The 23,810-nt window shown below is 62.7% G+C and overlaps 2 protein-coding genes across 6 annotated transcripts; both read right to left on the bottom strand.

Moving 5' to 3' along the window:
- Nucleotides 1-59: 59 nt before the first annotated feature.
- On the bottom strand, nt 60-11,575 carry LOC106857155 (transducin-like enhancer protein 1). 2 transcript variants are annotated; one of them, XR_015808492.1, is made up of 21 exons: nt 11,419-11,575; nt 10,929-11,049; nt 10,249-10,397; nt 9,538-9,601; nt 9,025-9,069; nt 5,750-5,812; nt 5,578-5,652; nt 4,835-5,030; nt 4,373-4,395; nt 4,095-4,199; nt 3,944-3,988; nt 3,564-3,719; nt 3,172-3,298; nt 2,911-3,086; nt 2,763-2,839; nt 2,251-2,500; nt 1,828-2,075; nt 1,451-1,594; nt 1,219-1,369; nt 817-893; nt 60-640 (listed from the first exon to the last, which is right to left on the bottom strand). XR_015808492.1 is itself a non-coding variant. In XM_014883054.2 (21 exons), the coding sequence occupies exons 2-21, from the start codon at nt 10,950-10,952 to the stop codon at nt 533-535; spliced, it is 2,307 nt and encodes a 768-aa protein (XP_014738540.1). In that variant the 5' UTR covers nt 10,953-11,049; nt 11,419-11,574; the 3' UTR covers nt 60-532. The 2 variants fall into 2 exon arrangements, 1 of the variants encoding a protein (XP_014738540.1); XM_014883054.2 differs by having other exon boundaries at nt 1,451-1,598; nt 11,419-11,574.
- Nucleotides 11,576-17,818: 6,243 nt separating this feature from the next.
- On the bottom strand, nt 17,819-22,287 carry PLPP2 (phospholipid phosphatase 2). 4 transcript variants are annotated; one of them, XM_014883030.2, is made up of 6 exons: nt 22,120-22,287; nt 20,104-20,255; nt 19,521-19,798; nt 19,279-19,336; nt 18,992-19,168; nt 17,819-18,908 (listed from the first exon to the last, which is right to left on the bottom strand). In XM_014883030.2, the coding sequence occupies exons 1-6, from the start codon at nt 22,169-22,171 to the stop codon at nt 18,771-18,773; spliced, it is 855 nt and encodes a 284-aa protein (XP_014738516.1). In that variant the 5' UTR covers nt 22,172-22,287; the 3' UTR covers nt 17,819-18,770. The 4 variants fall into 4 exon arrangements, with proteins under 4 accessions (XP_014738516.1, XP_088035123.1, XP_088035124.1 ...); XM_088178997.1 differs by having other exon boundaries at nt 22,011-22,249; XM_088178998.1 differs by lacking the exon at nt 22,120-22,287 and adding an exon at nt 21,623-21,987.
- Between the last annotated feature and the right edge of the window lie 1,523 nt (nt 22,288-23,810).

Raw genomic sequence — 23,810 nt, 5'->3', positions numbered from 1 at the left:
TAGTCTCACCCCTTCTCACCTGGCTCCATTCCACCCCCACAGAGCATCGAGACTACTGCTCAGGACAAGGCACAGCTGCCTTTTTTTGGTTTGTTTTTATTATTAAATACACCCTGGGAGGCACAGAGGGAAGTAAGGCCAGAGCCCATCCACCCTGGCAGGCCCAGAGCCTTAAACAAATAAAAACCCCACAACAAAAAGTTAAAAACAAAAATAAAAAAAGCACCCAAACAAAACCCCTAACAATGCCAGACCTCCCCCCCCATCTCCAACTCCCACAGTCTAGATTTAGAAAGAAACCCACAAAGAACAAAACAAGGAGAAAGTCCCCAGGAAATCCACCCCGAGCAGCAGCCTTGCACGATGCCTGGCCACGGTCCCAGGGCCACCTCCACCCCTCTCCGCTCTCCTCCAGCTGGGATGCCACAGCCACTGGCTGCATGTTCTTTGGGAAGTCAGCAGCAGGGCAGGTAGAGTCCACCTGTCCATCCACATGGACACCTGCCTGTCCTGCAGTTGGCACCTCTGGGGCTCAGTAAATGATCTCGTAAACTGTCGCTTTCTTGTCCCCTGAGCCGGTCACGATGAACTGATCGTCCGTGGAGATGTCACAGCTGAGGACGGAGGAGGTTTCCTTCGACTGGAGAGAACAGAGATAAGCACAAGAGGCAGCCCCAGAGCAAGGTCCCAACCCCCACTCCCTGGGGAGGCTGCAGGGGTGAGTTTATGGGGCTCGTTATTGCTGACACACAATTAGAGATGGGTTGTACTGGGCAGCCTCACCCCCAGGAACCCCCAACCCTGCTGGCTGCTCACCTGGAAGATGCTGGCTCCGTAGGGCGTCCGCCAGGCGTTGAGCAGGTTGTCCTTCCCTGTGCTCACAAACCACTTCCCTGTGGAGGGACAAAGCAGCCTCACGTCACCAAACCAGACCCAGCAGCTGGATGCCAGCAGCAGATCCTCCCCAGGCTGTGAAACACAGAGAGGCAGCCACATCTCTGCCAACCATGAGCCAAGGGAACACAAAGGAGAGTTTGGCGCCAGCGGCCAGCAGTGCTCCAAGAGGGATGGATACCCCTTCTGTGTCATCCACCAGGGACAGGGCTGGCTACCAGAACAAATGCTTGCCCCCAGTGCAACGAGCCCTGTGACACAGATAGAAGTAGAGGTGGCATCCATGAGGCTCCAGAGGAAGGGGGCCAGGAGAGGTGTGCCTACCGCAGGAGGCGAATTTGAGAGAGAGGACACAGCTCTCGTGGAGGTGCAGCTGGTACTTGTCGGGTTTGGTGACGTGCAGGATCTCCACGTTGCTGCTCTCCATCCCCACCGCCAGCCACTCTCCCATGGGGCAGTAGCCCAGGGAGAAGATCTGAGGGGACAGTCAGGCTCACACAGTGGCCCAGCAGGTCCCACCTGGCCCCGTGGTGCAGCCAGAGGGCTCCAGCCCTACCTGGGAGCTGAAGTCGTGCTGCTGCAGCTGCCGCCCCTCCCGCAGGTCCCAGCAGCGCACGGTGTTGTCCAGCCCTCCTGTCCACAGCTTGGTGCCATCGTTGGAGATGTCAATGCAGCTGGCACCGTCCGTGTGGCCTTGAAACTGCCTGGGAAAGAGGGGGATGGAGAGGGGGAGGGCACAGCTGTCAGGGCAGCCAGCACCTGCAGCAGGGAGTGTGGGCAGGGCAGCACCCAGCAATGAGGAGCTGCAAGGACAGGCACTGTCCCATGCCCAGGGTTAGACACAGGGAAGTCAGGGACATTCTGCAGGATACTGAGTGGTCCCTGAGGAGCCCCCAGCACTCCTGCCCATGCTTCCCCCTGCCCCAGACTCACCTGACCAGTGTCTGGTTCTGCAGGTCCCACACCACGATGTTGCCGTCGCTGCAGCAGGAGAAGCAGACTTTGGCATCAGGGCTGATGGCCAGGGCGTAGCAGGCGGGGGCAGAGGAGGTGAGCTCAGCCTTGATGCGGGGCGTGGGGGCTGCCAGGTCCCAGATGGACAGGGTGCTGGCCTCCCCCCCCACGATCAGGCTGCGGCCGTCGGGGAGCAGCTTGCAGGAACGGATGTAGTTGTCACGGTTCTGAATGGGGGAACAGGCAACAGGGCAAGGCAAGGAGGAGATGATGAGCACACAGGGGCTTGCAGGAGACACATCTCCTTCTGAAAGGCCCCTGTGTCCCCTCCACTGGAACAGGGGAACATTCCCCTTGTCAACCACACCCAAAGGCTTTTCTGCTCCTCCTCCTGCTCCTCACCAGGCAGTCCAGCTGAGCCACAGCCGTCTTGGTGCCCGGCTGCCCCACGTCCCACACCTTGACACAGCCCTTGCCGCCGGTGTAGACGTGTCGTGTGGAGTTGCTGATGGTGACAGCACACACCACCTCGCCGTGGGTCAGGGTGTGCAGCTGCCGCGCGTGCCGGGGGATGCCGGAGCCGATGAGGGCGTCGGGGGGGAAAGGCACCGGCTGCATCTGCCCGTCAGCGCTGACGTGGAAGGAGTAGGCACTGCAAGGGAGCAGAGCAGTGAGAAGCAGAGCAGAATCCTGCGTGGACAGCGGCCGGTGCCACGCGGGTCCCAGCGGGTCTGACACAGGCAGCAGGGCTTGGAGTCAGAACATACCCGGTGATGCCAGCTGGGCACACAACAACCATAGCCCAGGTTTCCCCCACACTGTGCTCCTCATCCCTCCTGCCCCCAGCTTGTCCACACAGCCCAGCCTCAGCCCCACAAGCCACCCCATGCCCTGCCCAGCCCGGCCCCACTTACGGCTTCCCCGAGGTCCCCACTTGCATGCTGGTCACCAGCCCGGGGACTCGCATGTGGGGGTGCGGGTCGTAGCCCACCTGGAGGGGACAGCGAGTGAGAGCAGCTCACACTCCATGGCCCCACAGCCCCAGGGGACAAGGTCACGCACCAGGGGCGAGCGCCCGTAGCCACCAGCTCCCGCAGCCCCGTTGAGCTGTGGGGACATGAGGTGGAGGCTGGCGTAGGCGCCAGTCCCAGCCACGTCCCCGTTGACCGCAGGGTGGGCCAAGCCAAAGGCAGCTGAGTAGGGGCTCTGCACTCCCAGCGGATTCCTCAGGCCCAGGGCTGGTGGGGGAGAGGCAGAGTGAAGGGATGGGGCCTGGAGACAGAGCCTGGGGACCCACCCAGGCCCCAGCGGGGCCAAGCTCACCCAGGGGGTCCACGGGGACCTTGGCAGCGGTGGGGCGGAACTGCTGGGCACTGCTGGAGCCTGGGAGGGTGTCACCCTGGGAGGTAGGGGTGCTGGACTTCAGGCTGGGTGTCCCTGCCTTCTCCACCTGCCAGGAACAGAATGGGGAGGTGGCAACTGCACCACGCCGCTGCCAGGGGGTCCCTGTTAGCTCCCCCTCCATGACAGCCCAGCACAGATAGTGCCCAAAGGTCTGTGGGAGGGGATTTGAGCTGAGATCTAATGGAGCAGGAGCTCCTCCCTGTCCCTCCAGCACTTTGTCCCATGGGTTTGGAGGTGGGGGACCCAGGTCTGGCCACTCTGTCAGCTGAGCCTGGGCCACAGGGACACAATCACAGGTGAGTCACACGTACCGTGGGCGCATCCTTGCTCCGAGACGGGGACGTGCTGCTGGAAGAGGCCATGGAGGTCGGACTGAGGGGCATGGCCTCCTTCCTGCCCAGTGAGACCTTCTCCACCCCATTCTCCCGGGACGAGTAGGAGTGGACACTGTGCGGGGAAGAAGGGTCCTGGGGGAGAGGGAAATCAGCAGGGTGAAGAGAAGGCAGGAGAGCAGGGATGTCCCAGCTTATGGAGAGCTGGTGGCTCAGGGCCAGGCTGCCAGCCTCGATCCTGGGGGTCATTGCTGCTGCTGGCGAGGGTCAGGGAGCACAACTCCCACTGTTAGCCCCACCCTCAGGAAGGGACAGCACACACTGACCCCAGACCCCTTCCAGTGTCCCAGCATACTGACCTCATCCACCACCAAGTTGTCTTCACTTTTGTCTGCATCGCTGCCCTGAAACATGGAGCACAGTTGGAGCCAGAGGGGCTGGAGGTGCCCTTACTCCTGCCTGGAGCTGTGCCAGAGGAGAGGATGGGGTCACCCCCAGCCCTGAGCTCACATAGTCTGTAACAAAGTCCTTCTCCTCCACCTTCCTCTTCTTGCTGCTGCTCAGGTACTCGGCGATGGCTCGTGCACGCTCCCCGTTTGACAGTGCCAGGGAGCTCTGGGATGAGGGGACACAGTGTCAGTGGCTGGGGATGCTCTGCCCAGCTCCTGGGACAGGCAGCAGCAAGGCAGAGCTGACTCCAGGAGCATGGAGGGCCCCAGCCCAGCCCTGTGTCCTGACCACAGCCAGTGCCACCACAGATTGGTTCAAGAGAAGAAAAAGGCACTTACGGGGCCGGGGTCTCGGTCTGTTGCTGTGGCAACGCAGAGGAGCAGCAGGAGGAGGAGGAGGAGGGAAAGGGGGACATGCTGTGTCATTGCCAAGAGCCCCCCAGGAATGTCACCCACTTCACCCACGGTTCACAGCAGGGCCAGAGCAGCACAACAGCAGCAGGGTGGTCCTGGCCCCCCCTAGGGATGACCCCCCTCCCCCAGCCCACCTCACCACCCTCCCACGAGGGTGCTGGTCACGGGAGGATGCTCCCCACCCAAACCCCTTGCAGCTGCAAGCCCCCTGCCCCTCCAGCCCTGAGACATGGAGAAGTGGCCCCCACCCAGCCCTGATCCCCACTTCAGGGAAGTGTCCAGGTAAGAAGGGCATGGAGAGCAGAGGGAGCACCCTAACCCAGCATTGCTTGTTCCCAGGTTCACCTAGATCCAGCCACCCCAAGCTCTGGCTCTCCTTGCACTCACCCCTGGGCTCCGTGTCATGAACTCCTCGGTCATCCTTGGCGAGGAGCTGGGCCTGGGCCCCCAGTGCCCCTGAGAGTGCCAGCAGCCCTGAGGCACTGCTGAGGCCAGCGAGGCCAGTGGGCTGCATTCCAGAGGGGTGGGGGGTCAGCGGGATGGGGGGAGCGTGGTGCGAGAGGTGCTGGGTCTGGAGCTGGTGCTGGAGAGGAGAGAGCAGAGTCAAAAGGCTGTGCCAGCACAGTTGCTGGGCAAGTGAGGGGCAAGAGGCAGCCCTGGGTCAATCAGCAACGGGGCCTGGGCGTGGAGGAGCAGGACATGCACCCAAGGTGCCCCCAGCAATGTTCTGTCCCTCCCACCGACCCCTCCCACAAACCTCTCCCACCCTGGGCTGGATGTGGGACCTGCTGCAGGCTCGAGGGAATAACTGAGTGGAGATGGTGGTGATCTTCCTCCACCCAGGCCACAGGGCATCAGGACACAGTGACCGTGCTAGCCACCACCCTCACCCCCAGCTGTGTCTCCTGCATCCCAAATCCTGCTGGCAGCCCCCAACCCAGCCTGGTTTGCCCCCCTCCTCCCCTTGATTCAGCTGCAAGTGTGAGAAGGCATGAGGGGCAGGGGCTGCAGCCAGGGACTAGAGGGGGCTCAGTACAGGGATGGCAAGAGCCTGGGAGGTGCCATCATGACAGAGTCCCTCAGCCCTGGCCCTGGAGTGGCGGGAAGTGCTGGGCAGAGGGTTGACGTACCCCGATGGCCGCGTTCAGGTCGGTCATAGTCACCTGCTTCGCTCGCTCCACAGCCTGGACCACCTGCTGCTGGTGCTGTGGGGAGAGAAGAGTGGGGCTGGGCAGGCTCCTTTCTTTCCCTGGGCCCCCAAGGAGCTCTGCACACCTGGCTGGGGTGCGAGAGCTCACCCACCTCCTGAGACAGGAACGGGATGAGCTGGGCGCAGATCACGTTGAGCCGCTTGGCAATCTCCGTCTGGCAGGGGAAGAGAGACAGAGCCCATCAGGGCAAGGGGCAGAGCAGAGGTCAGAGACCCCACACTGAGGGGCCCCGATGCTGCCAGGAGAACCCCCTCACCATGAGTGCTTGGCCCGGGCAGTGTCAGCGCGCTGACATCAGCCCCAAGGGCTGCTGCTCGGCACTGCTGAGCAGAAACACCCTGGGGGAACAATTCCTGTTCATAACAACACCCTTTTCAAAACCCAGCATCCTCCATCCCCTGAGAGCTCTGGGAGGGCTTCCAGCTCCTCCCTGCCAAGGACAGGAAGCCTCTCGGCCCATGCCACTGAGGCCACCCCCAAGCAAGCTCCCAGCCCAGCAGCTACGGCCCCTGCAGGCTCCCCCCTGCCCTCCTCGCAGCCTCCTGCCGGCACCACGCCCACCACTTGCCGCCCTCCCAGCCCACAGGAAGCCCTGGAGAGGTGCTCTCCTTCCAGCTGCTGTTTTTCTGCAACACTCGAGTGCCACTGGCAATCAAGAGCGCAGAGCGTGGGGAAGGAAAGCAGCATCGTGCTGTGCCGTGCCGTGCCATGTTCCTATGGCACCCCCCTGCCAGCTTCCAGGACCCCATGTTCCTATGGCACCCCTCTGCCAGCTTCCAGAGCTCCCACCGGCCCCACCCTGCACAGCTCGGGCGAGAGGAGAGCACCTCAGCCATCATTCAGCCCAGACATTCAGCCATGCCCGGCCTCACAGATACAACCCTGGCAAGAAGTCTCAAAGATTGTGGGGACAGGCTCCTGTCCCTGCTGATGACAGTCACTGCTCGAGGCAACAGTGGAGACGCCCACTCAGAGCTGGGGACTTGTCACCAGCACGGAGAGGGGACAGAGATCAGCAGCTCTCCCTAAACCCAGGGGGAAGGGATCCCTCCACTCTTGGATGGGCAGGGGATGTCCCGGGCACAGGAGACCAGGTAAGATGCTGTCTCAAGCCCCGAGGAGCTCCTGTCCACCCTGGTGAGGAGGATGAAAACACTGTGAAGCCAGCACAGGGCTGAGAGGAGGGGGTTGAACCCAGACCCCCTTATCAGCCCCCAGAGGTGACCAAAGGCTGAAAGGCCCCAGGGACAGAACTGACCCCTGGATGTCCCTGCCAGGACCTTGGGCACATCTCCCACGCCCAGCTGGTGCGGGTGCTGAAGTGCCAGGGTGAGGGGCCACAGCACTGCCCGGCTGCTGTGGGGACACAGACCCAGGGACACTCGATCCTGCCCTCCAGAGCAGCTGCCGACCTGCTCTTGCCAGCCCCAGAGCACAGAAACAATCTGGCACCTGCCCTCACTTCCCCTTCTGATGGAGGAAAAAAGAGAAAGAAAAGAAAGGAAGAGGGGGGAGCAAGGAGATTTGGCAGCCGGCAGTTCTGGGAAGGATTTAGCTGTCTCCCGGGGCCGGCAGTGATGGATTCTCTTCCCTAATGCACTGATGGGCAGCAGCTCCTTGGGGAGAGCTGCCTCCAATTCACTCGCACTCGTTAATGTGCAATTTACTGGCACTTTAACGCTCTCAGCATGAAAAATGATCACGCTGTTTGCAGCCCCCCCAGCCACCAGCACCGTCGCCTCCCCTCTGGCTCGCTGTGAGCAAGTCCAAGGCCAGGCAGATTCGGGGAGGTGGTTTTATAGAGAGCTACAGGCCCCTTCCATGCCAAAAACAAAGCAACAATAAAAAAATTAACGTCTCCTGCTCATTCCTGTCTTGATCCTCTCCTGCCAAGCCTGTGGCTGCCTGGAGAGCTATACCACCACAGCCAGCCCCCAGCCCCATTTCCGTCCAAACAAACCCGGAGCAGAACCCCACGCCTTGGCCCTTGCTGCTGCCAGCGCTGCTGAGCACCTGGGGAGCCGCTGGGGACACGGGGCACAGCAAGGACAGAGGCCACACCACACCACGGCACTGCCCAGCCTCTGTCCATGGCCACCGGGGGCTCAGGGGCAGCCAGGAGCGCTCAGGACCTGCCTGTGAGCAGCGCAGGATTTGGGGGAAGGGGAGGAGAACCAGCGACCCAATCCCCCCCAGGGCAGCGATAACCCGCGGCTCCTGCGCCGGCAGTTCCCGTTCCTCACACAATGGCCGCTGGCTGTCAGAGCAGACTTACGGGCCCTCGTTAAAAGTGCCGACAGCTCACTGGCCGGCGGCCAGCGGCACCTGGGGCTGGCAGAAAACACGAGCCTGAGAGGGCTGGGAGAGAATCAGCAGCCAGAGGAGAGGAACTCGCAGCCCTTCAGGGAGAGGATCCGGGGCGGGAGGACCCTTGGCATCGTCCCTCACAAGGGCAGCTTCACACCTCAGCCTCAGCAGGGATGCTGGGACAGGGAGGGCACCCCAGAGTGGCAGAACACCCTCCCAGCGGGCACAAAGCTGGCAGGAGTGGCTGACAACCTGCCCTGTGCTGGGGCCAGGGGCCAGAACAGCCACGGTGCCCACCCGGGCAGGCACCCGCGCAACAGTTGGCGTCGGCGGGCGCGGGGCGGGCAGGAAGGCGGCGGCAGCGCCTCGCCAGGCTCCTCCGCAGCCTCTTTAAAAATAGATGAGAAGAAACCTTCTGTCTCAGAGCAGCTGGTGACCCGGAGCTCGGCACAGGGGAGGAAGGGAGGAAAGGGAGGGAGTTGAGGAAGGGAGGGAGGGAGGAAAGGATGGGGAAGCAGCGAGGGAGGATGTGCAGCCCTGAGCCCCCGGAGAGCCCACCCTGCACCCACACCTCAAAACCCTTCTTTCTCCTCAGAATGCTCCTCAGCCCTGGCCCCTAGGCCAGTGGGCAGCAGACAGTTGCAAAGGTGTCGAGCCAGAGCTCATCAACCTGCTGCAGATGACCCTGCAGCCCACCCTGCCCTGAGGAAGAAGCCAGTCTCCCTCACAACAGTCACCCCACGGCCACTCACAACCAGTCTGAGCAGCCATGCAAGCACAAGTCCTCCGCCACAACAGACACAACAAGAGCAGCACAGTCCAGGCAGGGCACCCTGAACCCAAAACCAGAGCACAGATGTGTGTGTGGAGAGCTAAGGAGGCAGCCAAGGCCGTGGCACAGAGCAACACAAAGCAGAGGGAAGGAGACACATCCCCCACAAGCACTGGGCTACAGCAGGGAGCAACTTCCCATGTTGTCTGTGGGGACAGCCCTGAAGATCCCAGATGGCAAAGTGGGATCAAGGAGGTGGACAGAGCTCCCAGCCCACCCAGACTCACCTGTTTGTGCATCTCGATGTTCAGCCCGTAGGACATCTCGTAGTACTGTGAGGGAGAGAAGGCAGCATCAGCACAGCTCTGGAGACCAGGGGAACTCACAAGCAGAAAGTCCTCTGTGGTGCTGGCACACCAGGTCAGCCTGGCCACAAACAGTCATGGTGTGGCCAGGCCATGGGGACAACATGGTCCCCAGCTCCTCTCCCAGGAACAGAGGCTTCTCTGGCACATGGCTGTAGCCCATAGGATGGACACAGTCCTCCCCAGGACTCCTGAAGGAATGGGGACAACCCACACAGGAGCAGATTTGCCACCACAAGCTGCAGCAGAAAGTCCTGCTCCAACACCACGGCATTTTTAGGGAGAAAATCAGACAGTAACAGCCACAGGAACCAGATCTCAGGGCCTGGCCACACAACCCAGAAATAAGGAGAAGGCAAAGCATCCCTGCATGTCCTTTGATGGTTCAGAGGAGATCCCACACCACCCCTCTCCTTTCAGGTGGAGCTCACTAACCATGACATAATGACGCTGGATTTCTGTTTTTTCTGTTGCCAGCTTTTCACATTCTAACTTCAAGCTGTAAAAATAAAGAGGAGAGAGAGGGAGAAGGAGCAACCCCCCTTGGTCCTTCCAAGTGGCAGGATGTTCCTGGCTGGACAGAGCCCTCCCTCCCAGTGTACCACACGCTTCAGCCTCCTCTCGGCTTCAATCCCACCTCTCAGCACAAACCAAGAAAACCACCTGAAAGAGGGTGGGAAGGGGCTGATAAAGAGGAGATGGACGGCAAAGGGATCTGGGCATCAGGGAGCAATTTGCACGGACTCTTAAAACCCCCTCCCCAGCATCTGCTTTCCAAATGGAGTGAGCTGCAAAGCTTAGCTGTGTTTCAAACCTTGCTCTGCCCTGCACAGTGTGGGGAAGGGGAGGTGATCCTGGACAGCAGCCTCACAGATCAGAGGGACTCCAGGTCTAAGTGATGATTCTGGCTCAGCCCAGGACTTGGGTGCTGGAAGCCAGTACCTCCTCCTGGAGTTTTCAGCAGGCAAAGGCTGAGTTTCCCCCTCAAATAGAGTCATTTCAAGCTACTAAGGTGATGCTTGGCACAGCCATCCTCTGGAGGGACCAGTCCAACAGCCACATCAGACCAAAAAGAGCCTGTTGCTGGCCAGCACCAGTGAAGTGCCCAGTTCACACGCTGGCCTGTGAAGTCTGGCAGCTTCTCACCTGTGGTATTGGTTCTGCAGGAACTGGAATTCCTCTTTGATGCGATCCAAGGTCTCTGGGTAAGTCAGCTTGAGGGACTGGGGGGTGCTGGGGATGGCACTGGCAGCAACAGCGGCGCCCGAGGCAGCAGAGGGTGCCTGGAGATGGGCCTAGGCAGAGATGGGACCTCCAGGGTCACTGCTGCTGCCCAACAAGGCTGGCACATCCCCCAGGGGTTTCCTGCACCCGGGGAAGAGGCTATGGGCACATCTGGGAGAGCAGCACATGCAGGAAGAGTTATTGGAGAGGAAACTGGTCACAACCAGGCACCAAGTCACCCTTGTCAGCATCAGTTTGGCCACTGAGCCAGAGAGGATTCATGACCATGGGTGGCACTGGGCATGGCACAGACCTAGTGGTCTGTCCTCACCCAACCACCACACAGCTGAGCTCCCTGCCTGCCCATCACCGTCCCACCATCACGCCCCTGTAAATCCTGCTCCCAGCACCTCACAAAGCCCAGACCCGCAGCGCTGGGGCTCAGCACCGCTTTGGGAAGAGCCACAGCATCGCTCATGAGCATCACACACAGAAACAGCAGCCAGTTGTTAGTCACCACCGAGCGGGGAGCTGGGGTTTGGGGACGCAGGCCCCGCGAGAGTGGCACTGCTGCGAGGGGACGGGGCCACACGCGGGCTCACCGGGGGCCTGTTCTGCGGGAACATCCTTGGCACCGGACAGGCCCGGAACCCTCCGGCCGCGCGGGCCCCGCCGCAGGCTCGGGACGGGGCCTGGAAACTGCTCCCAGCTCCGGATCAGGCCCTGGAGAAGAACCCGGGGGTCACCGCCCGGTGCTGCCCGGGGGGCGCGGGGCCCTTCGGGAGCCGCAGCGGAGCCCCGGAGCCCCGGCCCCGCCCGCAGCCCCCCCCGCGCCGCACGCCCCCCGTTCCCGCGGGGACCGAGGGCCCCGGGGCTCCCTCCGGGCTCCGCGGACCCGCCCAGCCCCGGCCCCCCGCGCCGCGCAGACAATGGCCCCGCCGCCGCCCGCCGCAGGTACGGCCGCGGGGCGGGACCGGCCTCGCCGCCGACCCAGCCCCAAGCGGGGCTGGACTCCGGCCGGCGGACGCCGAGCCGAACCGAACCGGACCGGAACCGCCCGGACGGGACGGGACGGAACAAGACGGGACTCACCGCGCTGCGGGTCCCAGACCCGGCCCCGGCCCCAGGCGCGCGCCCCTGCGGCGGGGCGGGCCGGGCCGGGCCGAGCCGAGCCCGGTAGAACCGAGCCGAGCCGGGCCGAGCCGGGCTGGGCCGGGCCGAGCCGAGTCCAGCCGAGTGCAGCCGAGCCGGGCCGAGCCCCCGCCCCGCCCCGCCCCGCCCCGCCCCGCCCCGCCCCGCCCGCGCGGCCGCCGCTCTGCGGAGCGCGATCAATGAACGAGCGCGAGCGCCAGCTCCACGTGGGGCCTGGCCCGTGCGGGCAATCGCCCCCGCCGCCAGCCAATGGGAGCGCGGCGCGGGCGGCCGCCCCCACGTGGGGCTCGCGGAGCTGCCTTCCCATTGGCCAGCCCTGGCCCGGCCGGCGCGCGGGGTGTCAATCAAGGGAGGCCGAGCGGCGAACGAGGGGGCGGTGCCGCGGTTTAACCCTTGCGGGGCTGGGGGAACCGGAGGGGACCGAGAGGGGACCGGGGATGGGCCGCTCCTGCCTCCACACGCGGGATCCCGGGGCACGGCACGGCCCCCCCAGCCCCCGGTACCGCGGCTTTGCCCGCAAAACGGAGCTGGGCGGTTGCACCGGAGCCGCTGCCTGGGGCAGCAGCGGCTCGGCTTCGGGGCTTTTTGCTGGTAAACACAAGAAGTCGTCGTGTCCCGTTCCGTGTCCGCCCCCCTCTTTCTCGCATTTTTATTTTTTTTAATTAAGAAAATAAACGAACCCGACATCACCCGTATCCCTTCGCGGGCTGCAGGTCCCACCTCACCGGGAATTCCCTGCACCGTGTGATGGCGGGGAGCGGCAGCATCCCTCTGCCAGGCTGAGCTCCTGGGAAAGGCTCCTGGGCCAGCCCTGTTTGTCAGCTCCAGGAAAGGGGTCTGACAGCCCCCAGCTCCCTGCTGTCACCCCACGTCCCTGGGGATGGGCAGATACTGGGACAGGGAAAGGGACGCCCATGTCCCCATCCCAGCAGCCCTACAACAGCCCCCGCATCGCCACCAGCGCTGTCACCGTCCTCCCAGAGCTCCCCGTGTTTCCAGCCCGAAGGCCGAGGTGCACACAACCCATCTGGGCTTCCTTGTGGATTTTTCTAGTGGTTTTACTCCTTTCAGGGAGATCGGTGGTTGCTCGACATTTTCTGCTGCTGCAGGTCAATCCGGGCTTACACTGAGCAGGAAATAAAACATTTGAAGAGCAGCAGCTGTGAGAAGTCTGTCCGCCTCTCCCCCTCTTTAACCTTAATCCATGAACAGGCCAGCAGCTCTTTCCTCTTCACCACAGCTCCATTCTCGTGGTCCTGTCGCCGTCCAAAGGCAGCGATGGCTCGGCTCACGGGACAGACCGTGGCCGGTCACTGGTGCCGGTTGCCAGCAGAGCTGGCAGGGTTAGGATTGGGAGAACCAGAGCCCCTCCTCAGCGACAGCAACTTGCCTCCAGCCCCTGGAAGAAAAGAACAATAACAATCAAAACCTCAACAAACCCACTGAAACAGAGCAGGACCGTGCAAGGGCCACCCTGCCCAAAGGACTCAGCAGTCCTGGGGGTGTTGGGTTGTGCTGGCCCCTCGGGCTGGGAGCAGGATTTTCCGGCTTTGAGCCAGGTTCTGCTGCCTTTACTGAGTCAGGGACCGCCCTTAGTTCCACTGTGGGAAGCCCTGCTCGTTTAGCCCCATTTTGCCCAGTCTGTTCCCTGGCAGCCCCGGGATTTTCTGAGAGCAGCTGCGATCTCAGATGGGAGATCTCCCGTTACTCCAGCTCTGCTGAGGGCAGACAGGGAGAGACTCCCCCACTCCGGAGCTGGGGATGCCCCTGTTCTCACTGCACCACTCTTGGCCCCACACCAGCAACCCGTGGGGTTTGTGCTCTGTAGAGAGAGGGGGGCTGCTGGGGAGAGCAGCAGAAGAGCAGTCTCCCAAGCCTTATTATATTTTAAAATGTAATAACAGCACGATGTCTATTTTCGTAGACAGAACAGATCATTTCTGGAAGAGGCCCATAAATCTCAAACAGAGGGGAAATAATTTGGCCAAGGTCATGTTAAGGCAAAATATTAAAATAGCACCAAAAAAAAAAAAAAAGGCAGCTTAGAGCTGGACTGAGGCACCATCTCTGCTCTAAACCTCTCACCCTAGCCTGGGAACCCCGTCCCCCCTGCCCTTCTGCTTCCCAGCATTACACCATGGGGCTGAGGGGGCCAAGACACGTATGAGGGCCTGGCTGAGTGGAGAGACCAAGGGAGAAGAAGAGAACAGGGACTCCAGCAAGGGCAGGATCCCGTTGATCCCTTCTGCCCCAGGGCCAGCCCCCCTGCAGCAGCCCCTGCACATTGTGCTGTGCTCGGGGAGGCCTCAACCATTCAGGATTTGGGACTAGGGACAGGCTGAGCTGTACCCCCTGGCTGCAGGATTAGGACGATGTTGGCAGAGGCAGGGAAACGCTATTCCAGCACTGATGAGGAAAGTCCTGTCACTGCCATCTCTCCTGTCCTCACCAGCAGTCCCTCTATCCCATCCCTGGTACCAGGGCTCTGGCAACGCCGTCCATCACCACGGCTGATCATCCTGGCACGGGCGGAGGGAGCCGGGGAGAGGCGCAGGTTTGGCAGGCACGACCTGGCTCACACCACGTTGGATGTGCTCAGACAGGAGGTCCCTGCAGCAGGGACAGCCCAGCAGCAGGGTGATCCCTGCCGTGACCGGAGGGACCCGCAGCCACGGGAGCCTGGCAGAGCAGCTCTGGTTCGGTAGAAGTGCCATGGCAGGAAAGCGGCAGGAAAGGACCCAGAACACTCCCCTCACCCGCAGCCACGGGTCAGAACTGCCCCTGAGCAGGAGCCAGGGCCGGTGGGGCAGAGCCAGCCACCCCGCAGGGCCCGGGGCTCAGCAGCCAAGCGCTTTCCCAGAGCACGTCTCTGGCAGCGCTGCAGCTCTGCGCGGACCCTGGCAAGCGGCAGAAAACAAAACTGCTGCTCGTACCCTCTGGCTGCTTCCCCGGGCTCGGCTGCCAGCTCCCCGCATGCCAGCGCGGCTCGAGCGGGGCCGGGGCTCCTGTGCGGCTCCAGCGGTGCCATCCCAGCGCCTGCTCTGCCCAGGGACATCCCCGGTCAGCGCCAAGCGCAGGTGACCCGGGACAGGCACCGGCGAGGACAGATTCTTTCTTGTCTGGTGCTCTGGTGAGAAAGAGGAGACGTTTAACAACCTCCCCTGAGAGTGCTTTCCTCTCTCCTTTCCTCCTTCTGCGCCGATTTAATTTCTTCTATAGCTCCCTTCTTCCCTTAGTGAGATCAAAGAAATCCGTGGAACCGGGCACATTTCAGCGGAAACGTCGATTAAAGGGAGTGGGGGAGGCAGCGCTGGTGGGATCAGAGGAGGAGGAGCAGGAGAAAGACAAGAGAAGCTGGAGGGAGCATCTGGATCCACGCAGCGACCCGGGAGGACGGGCCGGGCAAAGCGGGCGACACCGGAGCTTGGGCGGCGGGACCGGGGGCTCCTCCGGCCGGGGCACCGGGGCTCCGCTCGGAGGCTCCGCCGGGCTCCTGCTGCCCCCTGCCGCCCCGGTGGGACGGGACAGTGCCCGCTCCCGGCCGGTGCCCCCGGGGCCGGGGCAGCTGGGAGACCCGAGCCCGGACTCCGTCCCCGCGGTTCCCACCGGGCTGGACCCCCCTAGCTCCCCCGGGCCAGCACCGCCACTTCAGCGTGTCCCGGTTCGGCACCCACCGCCTCCCTGACCGCGCCACGCCGAGGGGGGAAGGCCCTCGAGGCTTGGGCTGCCCTCGGGCGGGGGCTGCCCTCATCCCACCCGAGGGTGCGATGGCATCGGTGTCCCCCAGCACATCCCCGAGCCGGGGCCACCTCAGGCCCCTGAGCCGCGGACGCATCTGGCCGCAGCATCTCCCGTGGCTGCCATCCAGGGAAGGGGATGTTTAGGGGATGAGTAACATCCTTCCTGGCAGGGCTGCTGCCCGCTCCTGGAAGCTGCTGCAGGCACAGAGGAACTCAGCCCCTTCGCCCGCCTCTTGCCCCGCTCAGCCAGGGAAAGAAGCCAAGAGCGAAGAGAAACTCGGGGATGGGACCAGGGCAATCCAAGCTCGTGGAATCGGCACGAGTCCCAGGTGCCAGGGAGAAGGGAGGGAGGATGCTGCGTGGCACGGTGGGAAGAAGCCAGGAGGCACAGGTTGGGGGAGGCAGCTCTGGGCCCCCTCTAGAGACGGGCTGGAAGCCAGATCCTGGCTATGTGCTGCCAGAAGCAGCTTATTTTGGAAGAGAGGCGTGTTGGCAGAGCGCTTGGTGCGTGGAGCTGCTGACGCCGGGGAACAGGACGGCTCTCATCAGGTCCCAGCCATGCCTCCCAGGCCAACGCTGCTTGGCTTCAGCCCGCAGCAAAATCTGCCCCAGCACAACCAGGACTGGATCCCCAGCTCCTGAGTCACCCACTTAAAAGGGTGACACTCTAGTCACGAGTCATCACACTGCCCAGAGCCACAATTCACCCTGAACACCAGAGGGGCATCCTGGGACTCACTAAACAGGATGGACAGAACTCTTACTAGCTCTGACCCGTCCAGTGAAGTACAAGCTCAAGCCTTGAATCAAGAAAGAGGAGCACAGGCTTCATCCCACCCCTGGACACTGCTTCCCTTCTCCTCAGCTCCCAGGAGCAGTACCCAGCCTCTCTAAGGGCTCAGACCCTCAAGGCAGCAGGGTCCAGCTGGAAGCTGCAGCAGCAGTCAGTGTGCTGTGGCATTCAGCCATGACCAGGTCTAGGATGGATCCCAAACTTCACAGCAGACAAGGGACCTGCTTTGCCTTCCCCAGGTGCTCTGCTGGCACCCATGGGGCTGAGGGGCCAGCACAGGCAGCCCCACGCCAGCATCCCTGTCCCTCCATAGATGGGCCAAGGAGCACACCTGGAGCAGGTTGCTGTGCCTGGACACGGCTCAGGAGCTCCTGTAGCTTACATGTGGCTTGGCATACCACGAGTTGGGTCAGGTCTCAGCCCATCCTGCACAAGGCACAGCTGTGAGCTGGGGTTTGGAGCAGCCAAGCTCCCAACACGCAGCAGCCAGCCCTGCCCTTCGGAGCCGCACACTGCAGCATTGTGGCCCGGCTGGTTTTTCCAGAGATGCATCCAAGGGGCGCAATCAGATCTCAAGGGAAGGGAGCAGGCACGTTCCTGGCTACACAGAGGAGCTGTCGAGGCAGTGCCAGGAACTGGGGTAGTTGCTGGGCACCACAGCAGGCCAAAGGAAAAATCAAGCAGGCAGCTCCCAAACCTGGGCTGTGCCTCACTGCCCAACTCCAGGAGCTGCCGAACCTTTGCCGATCTTTGTTTGCAAACCCTGCGGCAGAGCTGCCCTGCCCTGGCACTTCCTCCAGCTTTGTTTTACACCAACAGATATTAAACAACCAGCCTGGAGGGCTGGGATGGGGGGAGGACCCTGCTGGGGGAGCAGGGAAGTACTTGTGGGAAGAAGGCTCTCAGAGGAAAACAGAAAAGTAGCGTCAGGGAAAGGGAGTTCCCTCCACATAGGGAGGTTGTTTTTGATCAGGGCTTGTCTAGACTGGAGTCACCCACACTGCACAAGCACATCAACACCACGCAGCCAGCCCGGGGCTTCCTGCTGTTCCCAGCAGGACAGAGGAGCTGCACTCACCGAGTGTGGGCAAGAGCTGACCCTGGGACTGCCCATCCCACCCTCAAAAGGGCTGGGGAGACCCTCGGGCTTCCAGGGTGCTGCCTCCCGGCATCCATCATTTCTTCCCAGCAGTCCTGTGCCCCCAGGCTCCCCCAGCCTGGCCATGTCACCTGTCCCCAGCACAGCCCTTGGGCAGCAGAGGGACACAGGTTACTGTTCCAAGGCTCTCAGCTCCCTCCCTGCTTTCCCTCTGCTCCGGCTGCCCGAGCAGCCAAGGGAGCTGCAGGCACAAAGCGTCACTTTTTCCAAGAGCCTCTCCCTGCTTTCCCTCCTCCCTCACAGAGGAGGGCTGCGATGCTGGGGAGTGCAGGAGGCTCCTGGGTCAGGACAAAGGCAGTGCCAGGAGAGACCTGGCTGGGATGGGTCTTGGAGCCCCATGCCAACCACATCTTTTCTTCAGCTCAAAGGGCTGCCCAGCCTAAGCACAGCCCCTGTGAATGTGACACCTCACAGGCATCACAGGCAAGGAGCACCTGGCTCGAGGATTCTGCTATTCCCAGCAGCCCTGGTCAAGCCCACCTTTCCCAGTGCAATTGGGAGAATGGCTTAGCAGCCCTGACAGCCCCCATCTACAGCTGAGGGGCTTCAGACACCTTTCCCTGGGGAAAGGAAAACTCAAACACTTAAGCCCATCCACTTCAAGGCCAGGAGCATCCATGAAAAAAGAGAACAGGCCTGACACAGACATTCTTTAAGGATGATCTAATTTAAAAACAACATCAGAATGAAAATGCATGTATTTTAAAAAGAGACCCACAGCACTCCAGTGCTGGAGGCAGCCACGTGTCAGTGATGGGACTGCTCTGTACCCATTGCTCCCACATTCCCAGGACATTTGGACAGCTCCACATCCCCATTTATTTTCCTTTACCACAGAAAATGTCTCCCTAGCCCCACCACACACCCTAAAGCATCAGCTGAAGCTGCAGGAGGGACAAAGGCTGGAGCATCCCTTTGCCCAAGCCAGGCGTGAAGCAGGCAGGGAGCAAAGAGCTCTGGCTCCCAGCACTGCAGAATTGGGCACAGCCAGAGAAGAGCCTGGCCAGGCATCCTTTGCTCACAGCAGCTGCTGGCGGGCAGCATTGCTCTTAAAGGTAATCAATGGAGCAGAGAAGAGCTCTGGATTGCTTTAATCCTTTCCAAAAAAGTATAGCTAGCCCAGCAGCTGTCCTCTTCCCTCTGCGCCTGTGAGGATTTGTACTTGTATGGCTGGATAATTTGACAGGGACAACACACACTCGGCCCAGGCAATCTCAGACTTCCCAAGGAGTTTGCTCTTCGCTCAGTGTGCTTTGCCAGCCCAATAAATCCACCCCCACGTGCCACCCTCCCCTCCCTCCCTCCTTCCCTCCCTTCCTCCGCACGGAGGGCTGGGACAGCAGCCTTGGGGCGTGCCTCAGACGCACAGGGGGTGAGGACATCCCCTTCCCACGGGCAGGGCGCTGGCATCACCAGGTACCGGCAGCACCACGGGCACGGGGAGCCAGGCGGAGTGGCACTGTGGGAGTGGGAGCAGGCAGGGCTGTCCCACTTGTGTCAGCCAGAGGCACCAGAGCCGTGGAGCCAATGGTTAATAGAGAGCCAGTGTCCCTGTCCCCGGTGCCAGGAGCACGGCAAGGGGCAGGTGTGCAGTCCGGGTTCACGGGGCACCCCGGTAGCTGTAGTGATTGTGGTCGGGGTCGCTCAGGGTGAGGGGCAGGCTGGGCTTGCGCTCCGGGTCCTTCTCCTCACACTGCCGTGGGGGACGGTGCTTGAAGAAGTCAGAGACGTAGTGGACCTGGAAAAGAACAACGGGAAAGATGGTTTGGGGATGCCTGTGCCAGGTCAAGCAGGAGCCCAGGCTGCACGGGGGACACTCACAATGAGGACGGCAATGAGAGCCCCCTGCAGCAGCCCCACCAGCACGTCGCTCCAGTGGTGCTTGTAGTCGGACACTCTGGTGTAGCCCACGTAGATGGCAAAGGCGATGAGGAAGAATTGGATGGTGGGACGCAGCAACCGGGCCCACTTCCCCACCAGCCGGGCCTGCACGTAGAGCTGGGTGGCAAAGAAGGGACAAATCACCCAGGGCAGGGGTCAGCAGCCAGCCCAGTGATGGGTGCTTGGGGCACGGGACCCGTGGGGGCTTCCTGTGGTGTGGCACTTACCGCCAGGAACATCATGCAGTACATCCCAAAGGAAGAATGTCCCGAGTAGAAGGACAATCTGTGGGGCAAAAGGGATGGGTCAGGCCATGAGTGAGCCCCCAGCTGGTCCCCACAAGATCCCTACCCACTCCACAAGCTCTGCCCTGCAACAGGAGAGCCCCAATACCCATCTGAGGCTGCCACTGTGAGCCCAGCACTGCTGGGCAGGTGGAAGAGACACATCCTGTGGCACCATGGCTCACCTGGACTCGGTGATGTTCCTGCTCTCTCCCTGGCAGACATTCTCCAGCTGCACATAGATGGAGCAGTTCACCTTGGACCAGTCAGGATTGCAGACAGCCAGGAAGTTTGGCCGGAGACGGCCGATCATGTATTTGGCCAGGTCAGTCAGAGATTGGCTGATGGCCCCCCCGAAGAGAAAGGTCCCAACCACCTTGTACAGGGCAGCCAGGTAATTGTTGAATTCTGACTTGGAGTAGAGACGCTCAGTGTAGACCAGGTACGCCTCCCCCAATGAGATCTGCAGAGACCAGAGGGCAAGGGGTGAGGGCTGGGGCTACTGAGCAGCTCCCAGGGGTGCAGGATGCTCTGGCTCTGTGGCAGAGGAGCCCCTGGGCCCTCTCCCCCTCCCTGCAGGGAACCAGTCCCACGGGATGAGGCTCTCGCCACTCCAGTGGGAGCTCCTGCCCCCAAGCAGAGCAGGGCTCAAGCTGAGGGTGTTGTTGCCCTTCCAGGGCTCTGGAGGTGGCTGTGCTGGGCCCCAGCTTCCAGATACAACACATCAGCATGACCCTGTCCTGGAGGAAAGGGGTGGCAGTTCCTTACAATGATAACAGTGCAGCTGATGGTGACCCCAGCCATGAGGCCGTGGGTGATGGTGTCTGCCTTGTAGGGGTAGCGGATGGAGTCATCGTTGCAGTAGAAGCCTCGCTTGTATGGGGAGTTCACCAGAGTCAGGATGATGAAGGGCAGAGACGCTGCAAGGTAGAGAGAGGTGAGGACTGGGGACAGCTGCCAGCAGGCTCCACACCAGCACACAGCACCATCCATCTCTCGTCCCTAAGTCTCTGCTCCCTGATGCCAGGGAGGGATCCCTCCCAGGAATGAAGTCCTGAGCCACCTGTACCCAGGGCAGAAGGACTTGAACCCACCAGTGCACTGCCCTAACAGCGATAGGGCCCTATCAGAGCTCACAGATGCCTGCAGCACCCAGATACCACATGAGACAGCCACAAACGGGCACCCACAGAGCCTCTACGGCTGCCCCACTCCTCCCCAGGCACAACAGTGGCAAGACCTGACCCTATGCCCTCTCCTTACACTGCCCAGTCTTTCATCTTAGGAAGACAGAGCTGATAAAGTTAATGAGCACAGGTATCTTGCAAACCTGTTTTACAGCAGGGAAGGGCCCCAGATGGTCCCAGCAGAACCCTCACAGCAGCTCCAGGAGAGCCAGTGCTAGCAGATGCTGGTCCCTGACCCAGTCCAGGCACAGTGGGACTCCAGCACACTTGGCTTGCCCCTCTCATCCTCCCACAGTGCTTGTTTCTGTCAACCTCTCCTTGCCCCCTGCTCCTCGGGACTCTGGAGAGAGGCTGGGTCAGCCTGGACAAGGAAATTTTCCACCCAGAACTCTGCAACCCCGGCCATGGGCAGCTGCGAGCTCACCCGGGACAGAACCGTCCCCGAGATCCAGAGGGGGTTTTGGGTCTCTGCGTCGCACAGCAGCGGTGCCAGCTCCCCGCTAGAATGGCCCCCCCTGCCCCTGCTCCATCCCTGCTCAGGAGCAGCCAAGGACAGATCCCAAGACGCTCCCCAGGGAAGCGCCCCCCCCCTCCCCGGAGGCCACCTTAGGCCGGGCTCCTCTCCCAGTTCCGCCTTTCCCGGTGGTTTCCGCCTCCCCTTGCTCCTCCATCTCCTGGGAGCCCGCACCTTTGTCCCCGCCCGTCCCCACCCCGGGGGTCCCGCCGCCTCCTGCGCTCATCGAGCGAGCGGGAGGGAGCGCGGCTGAAGCACCGGGGGCTGCCTCGCCACCCCCGCCGCGCTGCCAGGGGCAGGGAACCGTCCCAGTCCCTCCGCCTCCTCCCCGCACACCTCAGACGTCCATTTTCAGCTCAAATTAGAAACCAATTTTCTTTCGGGATAATTTCATCCTCCAAAAAAAGCTCCCCTAAAAATATAAAGCACCGGCCCAAAAGAGGGAAACGCGCTCCGAGTGGGCACCGGGACCCGGCCTCCCCCCGCCCTGGAGCCAGGGAAGCTCCAGCCGCGATCCCGATCGGGGCCTTTATTTTTAGTCCGTCTTAATTCGTTACTTCCTTGCGGCAGTTTTAGAAACATTTACCCGCACTGAGGAGGGCGAGGGGGTCCTAGAAGGGGTGCTCCGAACCCCCCGGCCCGGAGCTGCGGAGCCCCCAGCCCAGGCTCGGCGGCGGGCAGGCGGCCAGGGCGGCGGAGGAAGCGTCCCGGTACCGCCCGAACCCAGGCACCCTCCCGCAGCGTCCCGGCCAGGGACAGACCGGGCTCCCGTCCCCCCCGCGGGACCCTTCCCGGAAAAGGGAACGGCCCCGAGAACCGGGACCCCCGACGGAACCCGGGAGGGCTGAGGCAGGAGCCGGCGCCCGTCCCCGCCCGCGCCGCCGGTGGCTCTCGGCGGAGGCCCGGAGCTCCGGACATCGGCCGGGCAGGTGCCTCCCACGCTGCCCCCGGCCCGGCGGCACCGGCCACGGTACCTCCCGCGGACCTGGCCCCAGCCTAGGGCGCGGCCCACCGAGGGCAGCGGCGGGACGCGGAGACGCTCCGGAGACGCCCGCGGCGGGGCCGCCGGTACGGAGCCCTCACCGACCGCCAGGCAGAGCACGTCGAGTGCCACGAAGACCTTCCTGCGCTCCATCCCACAGCCGGTGCGGCCCCGCGGCCCGGCCCCGCGGCTCACATGGCCCGGAACGGCGCGGGCCCGGCCGGGAGGTAAAGTCCGGGCGGGCGGGGCTGGGCGGAGCAGGAGCCGGTGCCCCCGCCCAGGGCCGGGGCGGGGCGGGAGCTGCGGGAACGGGGCAGGTGTGGGGCGCGGCGGGCCAGGGACCCTTCCGGACCCAGACCCCACTCGCCCCCAGTCGCTTTCTTGAGTCCCGCTCCGGTGTCCGCGGCTCCGGCCCTCCCGAGCCCCCCGGTGCCCACCCCGCCTGGCCCCCGTCCTCGGCTCGGCTCGGCTCGGCTCCCTCCCGTCGCTGCGCCAGGGTGAAGGGGGAGAAGAAAGGAGCGAGGCCACTTTGAGAGTCGCCCGAGTCCCACCCGCCTCGGACCTGTGTCCCTAGGAAAAAAAGAGAGGGCAAAAAGGAAAACTCTGTCCCTGAAACGGCTGGCTGCACTGGTGGAGGCTTGTGCAGAGCAGACATACGGCTGGCTCCGTGGCGAGATGGGTTCTTGAGGGGAAGCAGGGGCGTCCCGGAGCCTGTGCACGCAGCAGACACCGATGTGAGCACACAGGGTGAGATAGGAGCTGATTTACCCGCTGAGACATTGGGCTGTATTTCCTGAGCCTCAGACGTCCTGGGAGTAGAACGGGCTCCCGGTGCTTCCCGTTGGGTTTGGGGACATGCTGAAACCCAGAATGGGGACAGGAGCACAGGCTGGAGCACAAGTCCTACAGCAATTTTCTGATGGGAGCAGGGACAGTGGCATCCCGGCTGTTTGCTCCATGCCGGATGTCTGGGGAAGGAAACAAATAATACAGAAACCACCCATAGCTGATAACTGCGGGTGGTTGAAGTGCAGCGTGAGTAGCCTGTGGAGAATGTCAAGGCTGTTTGTGGGAAGCCGAGAGAGTTGGAAACGCTCTCGGGCTGCCCTGGAGTTTCAGGAGAGGGGACAGAACCAGAGTCCAGCTTTCTCCTGCCCTCCAGTGCCATGGGGGCCCTGGCACACCGCTGGGGCAGGATTTACCCCACACATGCTGCCTGCAGACCCCAACCAAACAACTGAGGGCCTGGAGGAAGAGGAGCTGTGGGAATGCCTAGGCTGTGTCGTGGAGTAGATGTGAAGATCAAGAGGCTCTGTTCTCACCGCTGATAAATCCCCTCCCTCCTCATCACAGCTTGCAGCAGTTCTGGGTGTGGGAGGGCTCCGGGCCAGGCCACCGTGGGGACACAGATGTGACAGCGTGGGGCTCCGAGGAGACGGCACAAACCCTCGGGGAAGAGCCGCACGGCCGCCGCAGGATTTTGCCCCACGGGGGCCCGAGGCTGCGGGCGGTGCCGCCCGGGACCGGCCCGGCCCGGGGGTGTCACGGGCGGAACGCGGCGATCCCGGGGTGGGTCCGGCGGCTCCGGGCGCGGTCCCGGGGGGCGCGGGCGGGTCCCGGGAGCGGCGCTGTGTCGCCCTCTGCCGTCCGAGCGCCGCAGCTGCAGCCGGGGCCGTGCGGCGGCGGAAACGGGCCCGGAGCCACCCCGGGAACCCGGGAATGCAGAACCCGGCCCGGAGCCACCCCGGGAACCCGGGGGGCGCAGAACCCGGCCCGGAGCCACCCCGGGAAC

This window comes from Sturnus vulgaris, chromosome 26 (genome assembly GCF_052056855.1).
Source record: "Sturnus vulgaris isolate bStuVul1 chromosome 26, bStuVul1.hap1, whole genome shotgun sequence".
Lineage (NCBI taxonomy): Eukaryota > Metazoa > Chordata > Aves > Passeriformes > Sturnidae > Sturnus > Sturnus vulgaris.
The sequence above is the reverse complement of the archived record's forward strand: the minus strand, read 5'-3'. Positions and strand labels throughout refer to the sequence as shown.